Source organism: Sapajus apella, unplaced genomic scaffold (genome assembly GCF_009761245.1).
Source record: "Sapajus apella isolate SASKATOON/1434 unplaced genomic scaffold, GSC_monkey_1.0 scaffold47, whole genome shotgun sequence".
Classification (NCBI taxonomy): domain Eukaryota; kingdom Metazoa; phylum Chordata; class Mammalia; order Primates; family Cebidae; genus Sapajus; species Sapajus apella.
In genome coordinates this window covers 635,895-653,453 of record NW_022436987.1, presented here as the reverse complement: position 1 = coordinate 653,453, position 17,559 = coordinate 635,895, and the positions used below count along the sequence as shown (strand labels likewise).

General features: G+C 34.1%; 1 protein-coding gene across 1 annotated transcript; it reads left to right on the top strand.

Annotated features, from left to right (window-relative positions):
* Nucleotides 1-826: 826 nt before the first annotated feature.
* LOC116524981 (olfactory receptor 51V1-like) lies at nt 827-17,210 on the top strand. The gene is made up of 3 exons (XM_032240498.1): nt 827-846; nt 14,715-14,753; nt 16,274-17,210. The coding sequence occupies exons 1-3, from the start codon at nt 827-829 to the stop codon at nt 17,208-17,210; spliced, it is 996 nt and encodes a 331-aa protein (XP_032096389.1).
* Nucleotides 17,211-17,559: the final 349 nt, after the last annotated feature.

Below are 17,559 nucleotides of genomic sequence, written 5' to 3'. Positions count from 1 at the left end.
CATGCTATTATTTTATTTTTAATTCATACTGGATTTCGTTTTTGTGCAAAAAGTGAATCACACAGTTTAACGAAGGAAGCTTAATAGAGAAAATTTTATTTTGCTAGAGTTTTATTAAGTAATTTATCTTTCCATGTTATCCTGTTTCTTTTTCATTTAGTATATTGCCATAGCTTTGTGTATTTATTCCTGACCTTATTTTCTGTCTATCCTTACACCACCATGCTTTACTAGTTTAATTATTAAAGAGTCATAGAATAATTTGATGTCCTAAAGAACAAGTGTTACACGTCTTTCTGGCATTTTTGATTGCAGATATTAATTCTGGAGTCAAACATAATTGTTTGTTTACCAATAGCTTATTTTTCTGGAATTTTCCCTGAAGAAAAACTAGATAATAAAGTAGGAATTAGTACTCCCTGATATGTTTCTCAAGCTCTTGTAATGTTTATAAACAAATGTATGGGACACTTAAGAACTCACTTTACACCATATCAGACGACTTCAGTGAAATTTCCTTCAACAAACTTCTGCTAAGGAAAGCTTATCCTCCTTCTTAAACTTTTCTTTAATGATGCCCTTACACCATCATGATGTGATTTTGTTTTACTCAGTTCAAAGTTATCCAGCAGCACAACACACAAAAATCACTCAATTGGAATAAAAGATGTAAATTTAGGCTGTCATTATCATTTACCTATCAGAGTTTAATAATTTATTTTGAGTCTTTCATTTCTTTTCTTAAAATAGACATTGCACCTTTCCTTTCCCCTTGCCTTTCACAAACATCCACCATCTGACACAGCCACCTACAATAGTGTAGGGGATGCTGCCAAAAGAGGTTAGGTAAAAGCACATTACAACCTGCAAACTATGATTCAGAGATGTCTCCTATCTAAACCCATTATTCAATCAAGCCAGCTTCCATTTGAATGCTTAGAGTCTATAATAATAAAACAAATAAGTATTTCATACCAAACGAAGTAGTGTTGTATAATATGTCAATATTTAAATCTTCCCTGTAATTACTAATTTCTCTATATCTCTTACATCCCCTTTTCTTTCATTTTTTACTTATTTAAAATTATTATTTTTAAGCTTTTCATTGAAGTATATTACACAATTAGAAAAGTGCACTGATCCTAAGAGTACATTTTTCTTTTTTCTTTTTTTTTTTCTTTTCTTTTTCTTTTTCTTGAGCTCAGATCTCTCTACATTGCCCAGGCTAGAGTGCAGTGGTGCAGTCATGGCTCACAGAAACCCGAACTGCCTAAGCTCAAGCAATTTTCCCACCTCAGCCTCTGGTGTAGCTGGAACTACAGATGCATGCTACTAGGCCCACCTAATTATTTTTTTTATTATTTATATAGCTCCCTCTATGTTGCTCAGGCTTGTATAGAGCTTCTGGGCTGAAGCCATCCTCCTGCCTCCACCTTGCAAACTGCTTGTATTACGGGCATGAACCACTGCACCTGGCCATGAATTTTCATATAATGGGCAGACCGAGGCAAAAAAGCATCTAGGCCAAGAAACTTTCATAACATGACCAGTAGAGCAGGAATTCTTCTTCACTTGTTTTCTTGTTTTCACCCACCTTGGATAACCACTATCCTGATTTCTATTACCAAGAGAGCTTTGACTTCTTTAGAAATGTACATAAATGAGATATTGCAGAAAATACTCATTTGTTTGCCTCAACTTTATGTCTGTAAGATTTATCTATATGGTTGCACATAAAAATGAGCGACTCCTTCTCATTGTGTTATGATATTCAATTTTATGAATACTCTACAATTTCTTTACATGCTATATGCTTTTTTATGGGGGGGCAGGTAATATACAACAACTTGCTTCCAAAGTAGTGTTGCTATGAGCATTACTTTACATAGTATTGATAATATATGGCTGTATTTGAAGAAGTATACGTATAGAATAAGAATTGCCAGATCATATGATGTTCCTAAGCTTGATATGAATAGATATTGATAAACTTTTTTCTGAATACTGACTTTGCAAAAAAGTGATTGTACCAATTTGTAAGATTACAAGTGGAATTTTTTTTGCATTTTTGATAAATTATCTTTATAGATATTTATGTGGTAGAGATATTTTGATGTATACATACAACATGTAATAATTAAATAAGGGTATTTGGGATATTCACAACCTAAAACATTTATCATTTCTTTATGTTGAGAAGTTTTCAAATCTTATCTTCTGGCTGTTTTTTAAGTATGCAACATATTGCACTAAGTGTGCAATGTATTAACTATTGTCAACCTACTGTGATATTGAACATAAGAACTTAAGGTGCCAAGATAAATAAAGGTTGGGTAATGAGAATGACATACAACTAAGTTCATTTAAAAATTGCTAGACCATTTTTAAGTGTTGTAGTTGCTTCATATCCTTGCTAGTATTTTGTGTTATCCATCTTTTATTTTCTTGCATGCGTATAGTAGCATCACATTGTGAATTTAATTCAAACACTTTTATTTATGTCAAAGAAGTCATATATATCACTTCTCACATTCTTTTCACCTAAACCCAACCACGCAGTTATAACCAGGGACAGGAGTGAAAGAAAAATGCAGTTTCTAGATGAGTGGCTGTGAGATGAGCTTAAGCTATAGGCTGGTGGAGGTGGAGAGGAATCTGTCACCGGGACAGACATAATTCATACTGGGGAATTGTTAAAGTCGTTTGCACAGTGCAGTGCTTTTGATATAAAATATAAAAAGAGCAAGACATACTATACATTACAAAGAAATGTTGGTACCTTTGAAAATGTACCACACATCAAAATAACAAGAGTGTAAAATATGACTTTAATAGATGTTCTCAGAACCACATGTACAAAATACAAAGAAGTTTAAAAGAAGAGAAAGGTCATGTTCAATGCTAAGGTCAAGGTTTTTGGGGAAAGACATGGTTAATGATATATTTGAGACATTTTTGGAAAATAGATTGTGTGTGTGTGTGTGTGTGTGTGTGTTTTAAGTGAAGATATTTCTTCTCTAAAGGACATTTCTGAAATAATTCAAGCAAAGGCATCCAAGAATAAGAAAAAAGGGATTCATGCTGTTCAATGAAAAGCAACAAAGTTTAGAACTCAGGATGAGTAAGAGAATATATATTGATGTGGAAACAAAGAGGTTTCTACATCAATGCATAATATCTGGCTAAGAGGACGAATTGCAGTGGAAAGCAGCTTTGAAGTCAAGCACACCCATGTTTGATGGTCAGCACTTTTATAGGCTAGTTTGATGCTGTGAAAGTTACTAATTTCCATGAATCTCTATTTCTGCAGTGGACATTTGAGGCAATTAAATCAAATGAATGGGAAATGAAGCATTTAGCAGAGGTTGATAATAAATGTTATGTTCTTGTCAATTCTTTTTTGCTGTTTCTTTGTGTCCTTAAAATTCTGGGGTCCACAGGAAATTTTTTATTTTGATAATTTATTCATTTGATGTACCAAAGTAGAGATTCCAAGTGCAAGAGTAAGGAGAGATGTGTATATAATGCTGGCACAATTTATGCCCTACCATCATAGACAATGTTTCATAAGCTAGTTGAATTTATTATTTATATTGTTCTCATTCATTAATAGTAACATTTTTTACCAACAATTTTCAATAAATAATGAAAAATAACTATAATGCTGTGGGATCTGTAATAAGTTCTGATGATGATATACAGATGATTGGATATAGTGTCTAGACTCAATAACATTTTACTAAGTATTAAAAGACCACTTAGATAAATAATGTCTGGAGTAGACTCCCAGCAAACTGCAGCATCCCTAAGGAGGATGGGTCTGACTATTAAAAGAAAAACAAACAAACAGAAACAACAACAACAAGAGGACCAATAAAAACATCCACAAAAAGACTCCATCCAAATGTCAGCAGCCTTAACAATTGACGCTAGATAAACAAAGATGAGAATCAGTGAAAAAAATGCTGAAAACTCAAAAACCAGAGTGCCTCTTCTTCTCCAAATGATTGCAACACCTCTTTTGCAAGGGCACAGAACTGGGCAGAGTCTGAGATGGCTGAATTGACAGAAGTACCCTTCCAAAAGTTGGTAATAACAAACTTTGCTGAGCTAAAGCAGCGTGTTCTAACCTAATGCAATGAAGCTAAGAGCCATGATAAAACATTACAGGAGTGACTAATCAGACTAACCTGTATAGAGAGGAAAATAAATGATGGAGCTGAAAAACACAACACAACAACTTTGCAATGCAATCACAGGTACCAATAACAGAATAGACCAAGCAGAGGGAAGAATTTCAGAGCCTGAAGACTGTCTTGCTGAAATAAGACAGACAGACAAGATTAGAAAAAATTGAAGGAAAAGGAATGAACAAACCATTTGAAGAGATGGAGAAAATGGAACCAAGTTGAGGGATAACACTGGGAGAAATGACTGATGTAGGTGATGGAGGGATGGAGGCAGCAAACCACCATGGCATGCGTGTACCTATGCAACACTCCTGCAAGATCTACACATGTACTCCAGAACTTAAAGTATAAAAAAAAAAAAGAAAGAAAAAAGGAAAACATACTTCAGGATATCATCCAGAACTCTCCCAACCTAGCAAAACAGACTAGCTTTCAAATTCAGGAAATACAGAGAACCCTAGTAAGATACTCCATGAGAATATCAAACCCAAAACATATTAATCAGCAGATTTTCCATCATCAAAATGAAGAAAAAAATGTTAAGGGCAGATATAGAGAAAGGCCCACCTATAAAGGGAAGCCCTTCAGACTAACAGTGGACCTCTCACCAGAAACTCTACAAGTCAAAAGAGATTGGAGGCCAATATTCAACATTCTTAACAAAAATAATTTTTGACCCAGAATTTCCTATCCAGATAAACTAAGTTTCATGAGTGAAGGAGAAATAAAATCCTTTTCAGACAAGCAAATGCTATGAGAATTCATCATCACCAGGTCTGCCATGGAAGAGACTCTGAAGGAGGCACTAAATATGGAAAGGAAAAACTGTTACCAGCCACTGCAAAAACACACTGAAGTGCACACACCAATGACACTATGAAGCAACTACATTAACAAGTCTGCAAAGTTACCAGCTAACATCATGATGACAGGAGCAAATTCACACATTACAATATTAACCTTAAATGTGAATGGGCTAAATCCCCCAATTAAAAGACACAGAATGGCAAGCTGGATGAAGTGTCAAGACCCATTGGTGTGCTGTATTCAAGACACCTATCTCAAGTGCAAAGACACACATACTTTCAAAATAAAGGGATAGAGGAAAGTTTACCAAGTAAATGGAAAGCACAAAAAAGCATGGATTGCAATCCTAGTTTCTGACAAAACAGATTATAAACCAACAAAGATCAAAAAAGACAAAGAAGGGTATTAAATAACAGTAAAAGGTTCAATTTGACAAGAAGAGCTAACTATCCTAAATGTATATGTACCTAATACAGGAACACCCAGATTCATAAAACAAATTATTAGAGACCTACAAAGAGATTTAGACTCCTAAACAATAATAGTGGGAGACTTTAACAGCTTGCTGTCAGTATTAGACAGATAATCAAGACAGAAAATTACCAAGGATATTCAAGAATTAAACTCAGCTCTGGATCACGTGGGCCTGACTGATATCTACAGAATTCTCTGCTCCAAAACAATAGAATACACATTTTTTCTCAGCACCACAAAGCACTTACTCTAAAAGTAATTATGTAAATAGATGTAAAACACTCCTCAGCAACTGCAAAAGAACTGAAATAATATCGCTTAGACCACAGCATAATCAAATTAGAGCTCAAGATTAAGAAATTCATGCAAAACCACCCAACTACATGGAGATTGAACAATCTGCTCCTGAATGATGACTCCTGGGTAAATCATGAAATTAAGGCAGAAATCAAGAAGTTCTTTGAAACTAATGAGATCAAAGAGACAATGTACCAGTATTTCTGGGATACAGCTAGAGCACTGTTAAGAGAAAAATGTGTGGCACTAAATGCCTACATCAAAAAGCTACAAAGATCTCAAATTGACAACCTAACATCATGATTTAAAAAAACAAGCAAAGAAACAAACAAACAAACAAAACTAGACAACCAAGGACAGACAAACCCCAAAGACAGCAGAAGACAAGAAATAACCAAAATCAGAGTGGAACTGATAGAGGCATGAAAAACACTTCAAAAAGTCAACGAATCCAGAAGCTGATTTTTTGAAAAACTGATAAAATAGATAACCACTAGCTAGACCAATAAAGAAGAAAGAGATAAGAATCAAATAGACACAAACAGAAATGATAAGGGGAATATCACCACTGACCCCACAGAAATACAAACAACCATCAAAGATAAACACCTCTATGCACACAAACTAGAAAATCTAGAAGACATGGATAAATTCCTGGATGCATACAGCACCCTCTGCCAAGACTGAACCAGGAAGAAGTTGAATCCCTGAATAGAATGAGACAGTAATAAATATAGCCTTAAAAAAAAAAAAACAAAAAAACAAAAACCCAGGACCAGATGGATTAGCAGCTGAATTATACCAGAGATACAAAGAGGAGCTGGTACCATTTCTTCTGAAACCATTTCAAACAATTGAAAAGAAGAGACTTCTCCCTAACTCATTTTATGAGGCCAGCATCATCCTAATACCAAAACCTGGCAGATATACAACAACAAAAAAAGGAAACTTCAGGCCAATATCCCTGATGAACATTGATGCCAAATTCTCAATAAAATACTGGGAAATGAAATCCAGCAGCATATCAAAAGGCTTACCCACCACGACCAAGTCAGCTTCATCCTAAGATACAAGGTTGGTTCAACATATGCAAATCAATAAATGTAATTCATCATATAAACAGAACTGAAGACAAAAACTACATGATTATCTCAATAAATGAAGAAAAGGCCTTGAATAAAATTCAACATCCCTTCATGTTAAAAACTCTCAGAAATTAGGTATTGATGGAACATATCACAAAATAATGAGTCATTTATGACAATCCTACAGTCAATATCATACTGAATAAGCAAAAACTGGATGATGCTCCTTGAAAACTTGTACAAGACAAGGATACCCTCTCTCACCACAAATATTCAGCATAGTATTAGAAGTTCAGGCCAGGATGTTTGAGCAAGAGAAACAAATAAAGGGTATTCAGATGGAAATAGAAGAAGTCAAGTCACAAGCATTCCTATATACTAGCAATAGACAAGCAGGGAGCCAAATCACAATAAACTCCCATTCACAATTCCTATGAAGAAATTAAGTATCTAGAAATATAGCTAACAAGGCAAGTAAAGGACCTTTTCAAGGAGAACTACGAACCAGTGATCAAGGAAACAAGAGAGTACACAAACAAATGGAAAAACATTGCATGCTCATAGATAGGAAGAATCAATATCATAGAAACGGCCATACTGCCAAAAGTAATTTATATATTCAATGCTATTCTCATTAAACTACCATTGACATTCTTCACAGAATTAAAATATGCTACTTTAAAATTCATACGGAACAAAAAAGAGCCCCTTTAGCAGAAACAATTCTAAGCAAAAAGAACAAAGCTGGAGTCATCACACTACCCAACTTCAAGTTGTACTACAAGGCTACAGTAACAAAAACAGCATGGTACTGGCACAAAAACAGACACATAGACCAAGGGAACAGAGTAGAGATTTCAGAACAAGACCACACATCTACAAGCAACTGATCTTCAACAAACATGACAAAAACAAGCAATGGGGAAAGAGTTCCCTATTTAATAAATGGTACTGGCAAACTGGCTAGCATATGCAGAAAATTGAAACTGGACCCCTTCCTTACACCTTATACACAAATTAACTCAAGATGAATTAAAGACTTAAATGTAAAACCCAAAACTACAAAAATCCTCAAAGAAAATCTAGGCAATACCATTCAGGACATAGGGAAGAACAACAATTTCATGACAAAACTGTCAAGAGCAATTGCAACAAAAGCAAAACTTGACAAATGGGATCTAATTAAACTAAAGAGCATCTGCACAACAAAAGAAATGGTTATCTGAGTGTAGAGACAACCTACAAAATGGAAGAAAATGTTTTCAATCTATGACAAATATCTAATATCCAGTATCTACAAAGAACTTAAATAAATTTATAAGAAAAACTCACAAACAACCTTATTAAAAAGTGGGCAAAGACACGAACAGACGCTTCACAAAGAAGGCATTTATGTGGCCAACAAACATGAAAAAAAAAGCTCTACATCACTGCTCATTAGGGAAATGCAAACCAAAACCATAATGAGATACCATCTCATACCAGTCAGAATGGCGATTATTAAAAAGTCAAAAAACAACAGATGCTGGTGAGGCTGTGGAGAAATAGAAACTTTACACTGTTGGTGGGAATGTAAATTAGATCAACCATTGTGAAAGACAGGGTGGCAATTCCTCAAAGACATAGAATCAGAAATACCATTGACCCATAAATCCCATTAAAGGGTATATACCTATAGGAATATAAATCATTCAATTACAAAAATACATGCACAGGTACGTTCACTGCAACACTATTTGCAATAGAAAAGACATGGAATCAATCCAAATGCCCATCTTGATAGAATGGTTAAAGAAAATATGGTACCTACATACCATAGAATCCTCTGCAGCCATAAAAAGTAATGAGATCATGTCCTTTGCAGGGACATGGTTGAAGCTGGAAGCCATTATCTTCATCAAACTGATACAGGGACAGGAAACCAAACACCGTATGTTTTGACTTATAAGTGGATGCTGAATAATGAGAACACATGACACAGGGAGGGGAATAACACAAACCTCGGCCTATTGGGGGGGAGTCCTACAGTATTATAGGACAGTCGTGCTACAATATCACATTTTTACTCTAACTTTTCTGTGTTTGGATATACAAATACTTACCATTGTGTTAAAACTGCCTGCAGTATCCAGCATAGTAACATGCTGTACAGGTTTGTAGCCAAGGACTAATAGGCAATACTCTATAGCCCAGATGTATAGAAGGCCATACCATCGCAGTTTGTGTCAGTACACTCTATGATGTCACACAATGACAAAATCGCCTAAAGATGCATTTCTCAGAACATATCCTCATCGTTAAGCAACACATGACTATCATCATCCTAAAGATTATTTCTCAGTTCCTTCAACTGCAACCCACTATTCTACTGGAACCCTTGCAAGGTGGTAAGGTATGGGAGAAGGAAAGCTCTCAGTAATCTTTTAATTAAACTTCAGCCTTCTAGTGGCCCTTTGGCTCATGTCTTTACCTTCACAAATATTTCTCAGTCGTACAGTACCCTCTCCTCTGTTCTCTTTCCTGTTTTCAGTGTTCCTAATCTATTTCCTTGAAACCTTGACATCTGTTGACTAGATGTTTATTTTCTCTTAGGTGAGTTAGGGAGGCTGAAGTCTTTGGCAAACTGTTTTACTCGGCAGAATAGAGCTTTTTTATGGAGAAACCTCTGAACAATTATTATTCTTCCCCTCCACCTTCCAGGGCCAAGAGTGAATCTTTCTCACATACTCTGGATAAGAATCTGATTGGTTTCCTGGAAATATTCCTGACAAAATGTGTGACCCCACCCCATGATGTGACCTCCAGTAGTCTCTATCTCTCAGGTTCTAGAAAACCATCAAGTTTTTTATTTGGTATTTCTCTTTGTTTGCAGTTTCAGAAGCCTGTTTTCTAAAGTAGATACCAGCTATGTCTCTTTGGATGTGCCTGTCTCTATAGATTTTGAAGTTGTGATTTTCCCATGAGATCAGTTCTCTAATGGGTTCAAACAGGTTCTTGATTTTCAGTTTGTCCAGCTTTTTCTCAAAAAAAAAAAAAAAAAAAGAGTGATAACTTTCATGTGTTTCCATGTTGAAGATGAAACTGAAACTTGATAACACTTTTGATGCAAACATGTTTCTATATGTAGACCAGCTATTTTTCTTGTCTTATCTCCATCTACTGCTATATAAGGCAAGATGTCATAATAGTAGTAACCCAATATCACAGTACTTAAGCTACTGAACATCAAATGATAAACTCAAAGAAGAATGAATGCAAAAAGTTACATAAATCTTTGTGTTCCCCTTTCATTGGGAGAATGAGGGTTTTGCAGTTGTACAATGGCTATTTGCATGAAACATGCATAATGTAGTTGGTAAGTTTATTCAGAAATTAACATAGCTTAATGTGCAGGTGATCATATCTGAGTTGTTATTTCTTCTCTCAATTGAAGCATTTTAAACATTCCATGTTAAAATATTTTGGATTTATAAGAAAACCTCCGAAGGTAGTACAGAGTGTTTCCAATGCATTTCATCAAGATTCTGCTAACATAAATGTAATATACCATGTCACATTTATTGCAGTAACATCAGTATAATATTATTGACAGAAATAGACTTTATTTTGATTTCTCTAGTTTTTCCACTGATTTCCTTTTTTTGATCATGTATCTAGTCTTGAATACCACATTGCAGTTAGTGGTGGTGTCCCTGTCTCTTCCAATCCGTCACATATATATTTTTTTCATCTTCATCTTCCCACTTTTGAATACTACTTGTAAACTGTTTTGTAGAGTGTTTCTCAGTTTGTTTTTTTCTCTGACTTTTTCATGATTGCATTCATGATTAAATTGTTATTTGGGGGGGAAGTGCCAAAGAGAAAACATGCCCATCCTGTACATTACATGTAGGGTACCTAATATCAAATTAATTAATTCACTCTGATGATAACCTTAATCACTTTTTTTAAGGTGGTGTTTGTTCTGTTTAATCACTTTAGGGTTTCTACTTTTCAATTTTCAAACTCTTACATTCTTATTTTTAAACTCTACATTACCATTGCCAGAATCTAAGGACTCCTTGGCATTGCAGAGCAGAATTTTATATATATATATATATACAAAAACAAAAATAAAAATAAAAAAACTGGATGCTACATTTCTCAGATTACCTTGACCTGTTTGATTCCTTGTTGAAGTCTTCCAATATGAATAATTTGTCCAATATTTGGACAGGAGGTCACAGAGGCCAGTTGTGGTAAAATTACAGATTTCCTTGTAGCCTCTATTTTCTCAGATCTCTCAATGAATTCAAAATTTGCAGCAGTGAGGATGAATATGAAATTTTCCCACAGTTTTCTGTGACTTCTTAATTTGTGGTCATGGTGGCCAGGCACATTAGCTTCTCTGAATTCTCTCCGAACTATGATTTAGTCATATCTTCCAGTGCTTGAATCTGTTTTTTACATTCTCTATATGTAGCTTTTTAAAACTTCTCTTCTTTAGCTCCTTCCACATTCATCCAAATTTCAATTCTCATATTAAATTTTTTTAATTTTATATCATTTAATATATTTCTATTTCCCGAAATGACCCCAAATAATAAGACAGTTGAAAAGACAGAGAAATTTACTAGATCATTTTTATATATGAAACCATGAAATTCAAATTATAGAACTAAAAAATGCAATATCTAAAAGAACACTAATGTTTGTTTAACAGCAAAATAAATATAACAAGTGATAGCACAAGAACTGGAAAGAAGACAATGAAATACCTAACCTGAAGGATGTAATCTATAATTGAGCATATTAGAAGTATATGGAAAAATGAAAAGACTTAAAACACACGTAACTGAATTCCCTGAAAAAAAAAAGGAGGAGGGAACAGAAGATTTATTTGGGAAAAAGATCCAGTTATTTCTGAAAATAGAAGACAAAACCCAAGCCAAAGATTTGGGAAATTCTGCAAATCCCAGCAGAAATAATCATACAAAAAACAGATTTTGGCCCATTAAAATAACATGAATGAAATCAGACACATCCTCCACTTAAGGAACTCTACTTTTGTTATCTTGATGCACCTAAAACTTTATTATTCTTCCTTGCATTTTTCTGTATTGACTCCTAGATTTCTTCAGATCCAATTCCTCTTTCCTAATTTTTTTAACATTGTCTAATTTTTAAACTCATTCATTGTCTTTATTTTTAACTCACACATTTTTATTCATTGGGCTTTGATGTGTATCTTTTAAAAATCTATTTATTATTTCATTTCTTAATCATATTACATTACTCTTAAAAGCTAGAGCTAATGTTATTAGGGCTCAAACACCAGACTTTTCCTTTTTCTATATGAGTGACTTTGGTGAATTGGACTCCATGTTCTTTACTTTCCCTATGCATGAAATGAGGTAGTAGCAGTACCATTCTGATAGGAGAAAACATAGAAATAAATGCACACATTTAGAAATGTCCCTGACACATATTCTGTATATTATTTGACATTTAATTTATTTGACAAATAATAGTTGTATATATGTATAAAGTACAATGTGATATTTTTGCATATGTATACATTGTGGAATTATCAATGTAAGTAACATATTAATCTAACATAGATATATTAGTAATCAATTCTAGATACATTAAGTTTTAGATGCATTAAGTCAATGAAAAGTTCTAATACACAACTAACACATCTTATCAATCTAATTAACATACATCATCATATACTTATTTTTTGTGGTAATAACATTTGAAATTTATTCTCTGCAGTTATGATATACATAATACATTATCATTTACTACAGTCAACACACTGTTTGATAGATCTAAAAACCTTGCCCCCTTGTCTAACTAGAACTTTACCCTTTTGCCAATATCTCTCCATCACTGCCCACTTGCCTCAGGTCTGGTAACAACCATTTTACTATCATCTACTCTTATGAGTTCAACTTTTTTGTATTCCACACATAAGTGATATCATGCAGTATTTGTCTTTGTGTGCCTGACTTATTTCACTTTACATAATATCGTTCAGTTTTATCTTTATGGCTGCAAATGACAAGATTTTCTTCCTAGTTAAAGCTGAATGGTATTCTATTGTGTATACATAGCATATGACATTTTCTTTATCCTTTCTGGATATGTTGATGTCTTAGCTATTGTGAATAGTGCTGCAATGAGCATAGGAGTACAGATATCTCTTTGACATACTGATTTTAATTCCTTTGGATATATACTCCATACTGAAATTACTGCCTTATCTGGTAGTTCTAATTTTAGATTTTTCAGAAACCTCCATTCTGTTTTTCTTAATGGCAATACCAGTTTACCTTCACCAAAACAGCATATAGGAGTTCATTTTTCTCCACATTCCCTCCAGCATTTTTTCTAAAGACTTTATTGTTTTATCTTTTATATTAAGATTTAAAATTCTTCTGGGATTAATTTTAGTATATAGTGCCATTAAGGGATTGACATTCATTTTTACATTTACATAAGCTATTCCCATCACCATTCCTTAAAAAAATCATTTTCTCAAAGTTGTACACTGTCTCTGTGTGTTATATTAGTGGTTTGATTTTACATTGTATATTTTGATGTATTAGCCTATTTGCTTATCCTTGAGTCAAACTACAGCAAATATGGTTCTGACATCTATTTAGTATCAATCTTGTATCTGATGTGTTTATCTCTCAGTGTTTTCACTTTACAGGAAAGCCTTGAGTATTCCAGGACCTTTACATCTTCATGCAAATTTTCAATGGTACTTGAAAATTTTCACAAAATGACTTTCAAAAATTTTTATTCAGATTGCATTAAATCTAAATATCTTTATAGGGAAAATCATGTTATTTATAATATTGTATCTTTAAATTCAATCATGAGTGTGGTATACCTACCATTTATTTTAGTCTTCTTAACATATTACTATTACATAGTTTTCAAGGTAGATGTCTTACATCACTCATTAAAGAGATTCATACATGTGTGCATGATTAGTTGCTTTTCTTTAATTATGACATTGATTTGTAAAGGATGATCCCAACTAAAAAAATAAAATGAAATACACGATTATAAAAATAAATATTGGAATTTTTTCTGGTTTTATTACTTTGAACTTTTTTTTTTTAACTGAGAATGTGTCAATAGGGGAGACTGAAGTTATGTAATAGATAATTTTCCGGATAGCAAAAAATAAAGCATATATGGTAGTCTCCTTTAATCTGTTGCTTTGTTTTTCATGATTTCAGTATCCATGGTGAATCATCATCAGAAAATAGGTGAATACAGTACAATAAAAATACTAATATTTTAAGAGAGAGAGAATGAACATTCACATAACTTTTATTATATTGTTATGTGTTCTATTTTCTTACTAGTTATTGTTGTTAATCTTTTTCTAATATGTAAATTAAATTTTATAATAAATATGCTAAAGGAAAAAATCAGAATATATATACAGAATTTACAGGGCTAAATACTATTAGCAGTTCCATGCATCCACTGAAGGTTTTGAAACATACTAACGGTAGATAATGGAGAAATACTATATACCTTACTTAAGATAAACTACATATGATTACAGAGCTGTTTTATAAATTAGATGATAAATTTTATGTGCTAAAAATTGTTCATAACAAATAAAATAAAATAATGTTTATTTTTATTATTGGAAATGTTGCTAATTGGTAAAAATTAATTGTTACCTCTGTTACTTATACCAATTAGCAGAATTCAGAATACGATATTTTGCTTAGATTTTATTATATTTTAATAATAATAAAAGTGGTAATACACAATTGTAATTGTTAATATTTATTTAGTGTTTTAAGAGTATAGAATAAAGGAAGTAGGATATTATAATTTAATTAAGGCTATGTATACTATTTCTTTCAAACAGGATTATACTTAGTTATTTAGTGTCTTTGACGGTGTGGACATCTTTTGAGGGTGACATAAGTATAGACAAAAATCAAAGCGATTACCTTTTCTCTTCTTTTTTTTGTTTTTTTAAGACAATGTCTCACTCTGTTGTGCAGTCACACGATTTTGGCTCACTGCAGCCTCGAACTCCAGAGTACAAGGGATTATCCTACCTCAGCCTCCTAAGTAGCTGGGACTACAGGCATGTGCCACCACAACTGGCTTTTTTTAATTTTTATTTTTATTTTGTAGAGACAAAGTCTCACTATGTTGTCCAGGCTGATGTCTAACTCCTGGGATCAAGCCATCTGCAAACCAGAGCCCCCGCAAAGTGCTAGGATTACAGGTATGAGTCATCACTCCAGCCCTTACTCTCTTTTATGATTGGGAAAATACCAGTTCTATTAAGGGAAATAAGACATAACATTACAGTTACAAATCTAGTAATGATTATCTAGATAAAGTGACTATTCTGTTTACAGCATTCTATAGTCTATAATCATTAACCACATTGTTATCAACCACAGATAAATGTATCACATAATTGTTAGAACGTGTTTGAGGTGCAGGCAAGGAAAATGCCACTTTCAAATAAATATTAGAAGAATATGCAGCTCAATGTGCAAGAATTAAATGTGAGCTCAGGAAGTCCCAGTGAAGACAATAACCTAAGACAGCAGAGTAGTTACAAACATAGGCACAGAACCAGACTTGCTGAATTCAAATATTGACTATTTATTAGCTGCATAATGTTGGCAAACTACTTAAGCCTGTTTTGAACTGACATTACTATCCATAAAGACTGGATGTGCTTAGCACATCAGATGAGTTACGTGTATGTTACATATTATAAATAACTGTGTGAAATAATCCCCAGTTGCAGTTAGATAATGGTTGCTTTCATCTTTCTCTTTAAGAAGTAACAGAATGTCTCTGGGGATATGGACTAATGTTATGCCCGTTAGTAGTCTCCTCTCTGATAATATAAATCACAGCCTTATAGCTCTCTTTTGATGCAAGAACTTAAAAAGATATAATCTATCTTTGTGAGAATAGAGAAGCAATATATCTTTGAGTTGATAGTTGAGCAACCGATTTGAGATTTCCGCAAGATAAAAGAAACACTGAATTTCAGCATATATGCAAAGGTGATAGGTAACTACTTTTCACAATGAGGACAGAAGGCTAATATATATCTCAGATATCAAATTCTATCATAGTCTTAAATTATTTGAGAAAAGGGAAAATTTATTTAGATCACATTTTACTTTCCTTTTTCTACTAGATAGAAATGTAGTAAGATTCTTAAATGTGGAGATGTCCTTGGGTAGAGGATATGAAGAACAGTAAATGTGGCTTTGTAAACTAATCTAGAGAACTTCATATTATATGATCACTCATCTGTGCTCAAATCTATCCTGTAAGAAGAAAAAAGAGTTGTATGAAAATGATGTACCAAATGGAAATAATTTCTGAGTCGCAGAAATAACACCTCGAATTCTAAATGCATGCTCTTCCTGCTCATTATACCAACTTCTCAACCTTTCTCCTAACAGGCTTCCCTGGCCTAGAACGAGAATATCCCTGGCTCTCTATCCCCTTCGCCTGTATTTACATGATGGTACTTTCAGGGAACTGCCTGGTGCTGCATGTAATTCATACGGAGCCGAGCCTTCATGAGCCCATGTTCTACTTCCTGGCCATGCTGGCTCTCACTGATCTGTGTATGGGGCTGTGCACAGTGCACACGGTGTTGGGGATTCTATGGGGGCTCAGCCAGGAGATTAGTCTGGATGCCTGCATTGCTCAAACCTTCTTCATTCATGGTCTATCAGCTATGGAGTCTGGAGTCCTCCTCGCCATGGCCTTCGATCGTTTTATAGCCATCTGCAACCCTCTGAGGTATACATCTATACTCACCAACATCAGAGTCATCAAAATTGGGCTGGGAATTTTAGTTAGGAGTTTTGTGCTCATCATGGCTCCCATAATCCGCCTTAAGTTTTTTCATTACTGCCATTCTCATGTCCTCTCACACTCTTTCTGCCTTCACCAAGAACTGCTGAGACTAGCCTGCTCTGACATTCGCTTCAACAGCTTCTATGCCTTGGCTCTGGTGATTTGTACCCTTTTGTTTGATTCCGTGTTAATTATCATATCCTACATTCTCATCCTGCGTTCTGTTATGGCTATTGCAACCCGAGAGGAGCAGCTCAAGTCCTTGCAGGCCTGCGTTTCTCATATTTGTGCCGTCCTGGTCTTCTACATCCCAATCATTGGCCTCACCATGGTGCATCGCTTTGGGAAGCACCTCTCTCCTGTGGTCCAGGTCCTCATGGGCAACGTCTACATCATCTTCCCACCTCTCATGAACCCCATCATTTATAGTGTGAAGACGCAACACATCCGTGGCAGGATTCAGAGATGGTTCTTGAAGAGAAAGTAAAATACTTTAAATCAAATAGGGGTAAGTGTCTCAGATACAGAATGTTATGGCAAGTTAGGGAAAGAAATATGTTTATATAAGGAAGGTAAAATAAGACAACTAAACATTAAGACTTTATATAATATGGCATTGACTGTAAGCATTATATGGATCAAGACTTGTTTTATTTCCCATGTTTTTGCATTCACGTATAATATTGAAATTTCTAATAGCAGAGTTATGCATCACATGTCCCTACAATTTCTGTCCAAGAAAAGATAATATTTTAATTGTCCATATGCATTTTTCTTGTAACTAATATCTACAAAGAAATCATCTAAGCACACATTATATATTCATCAAAAAAGCA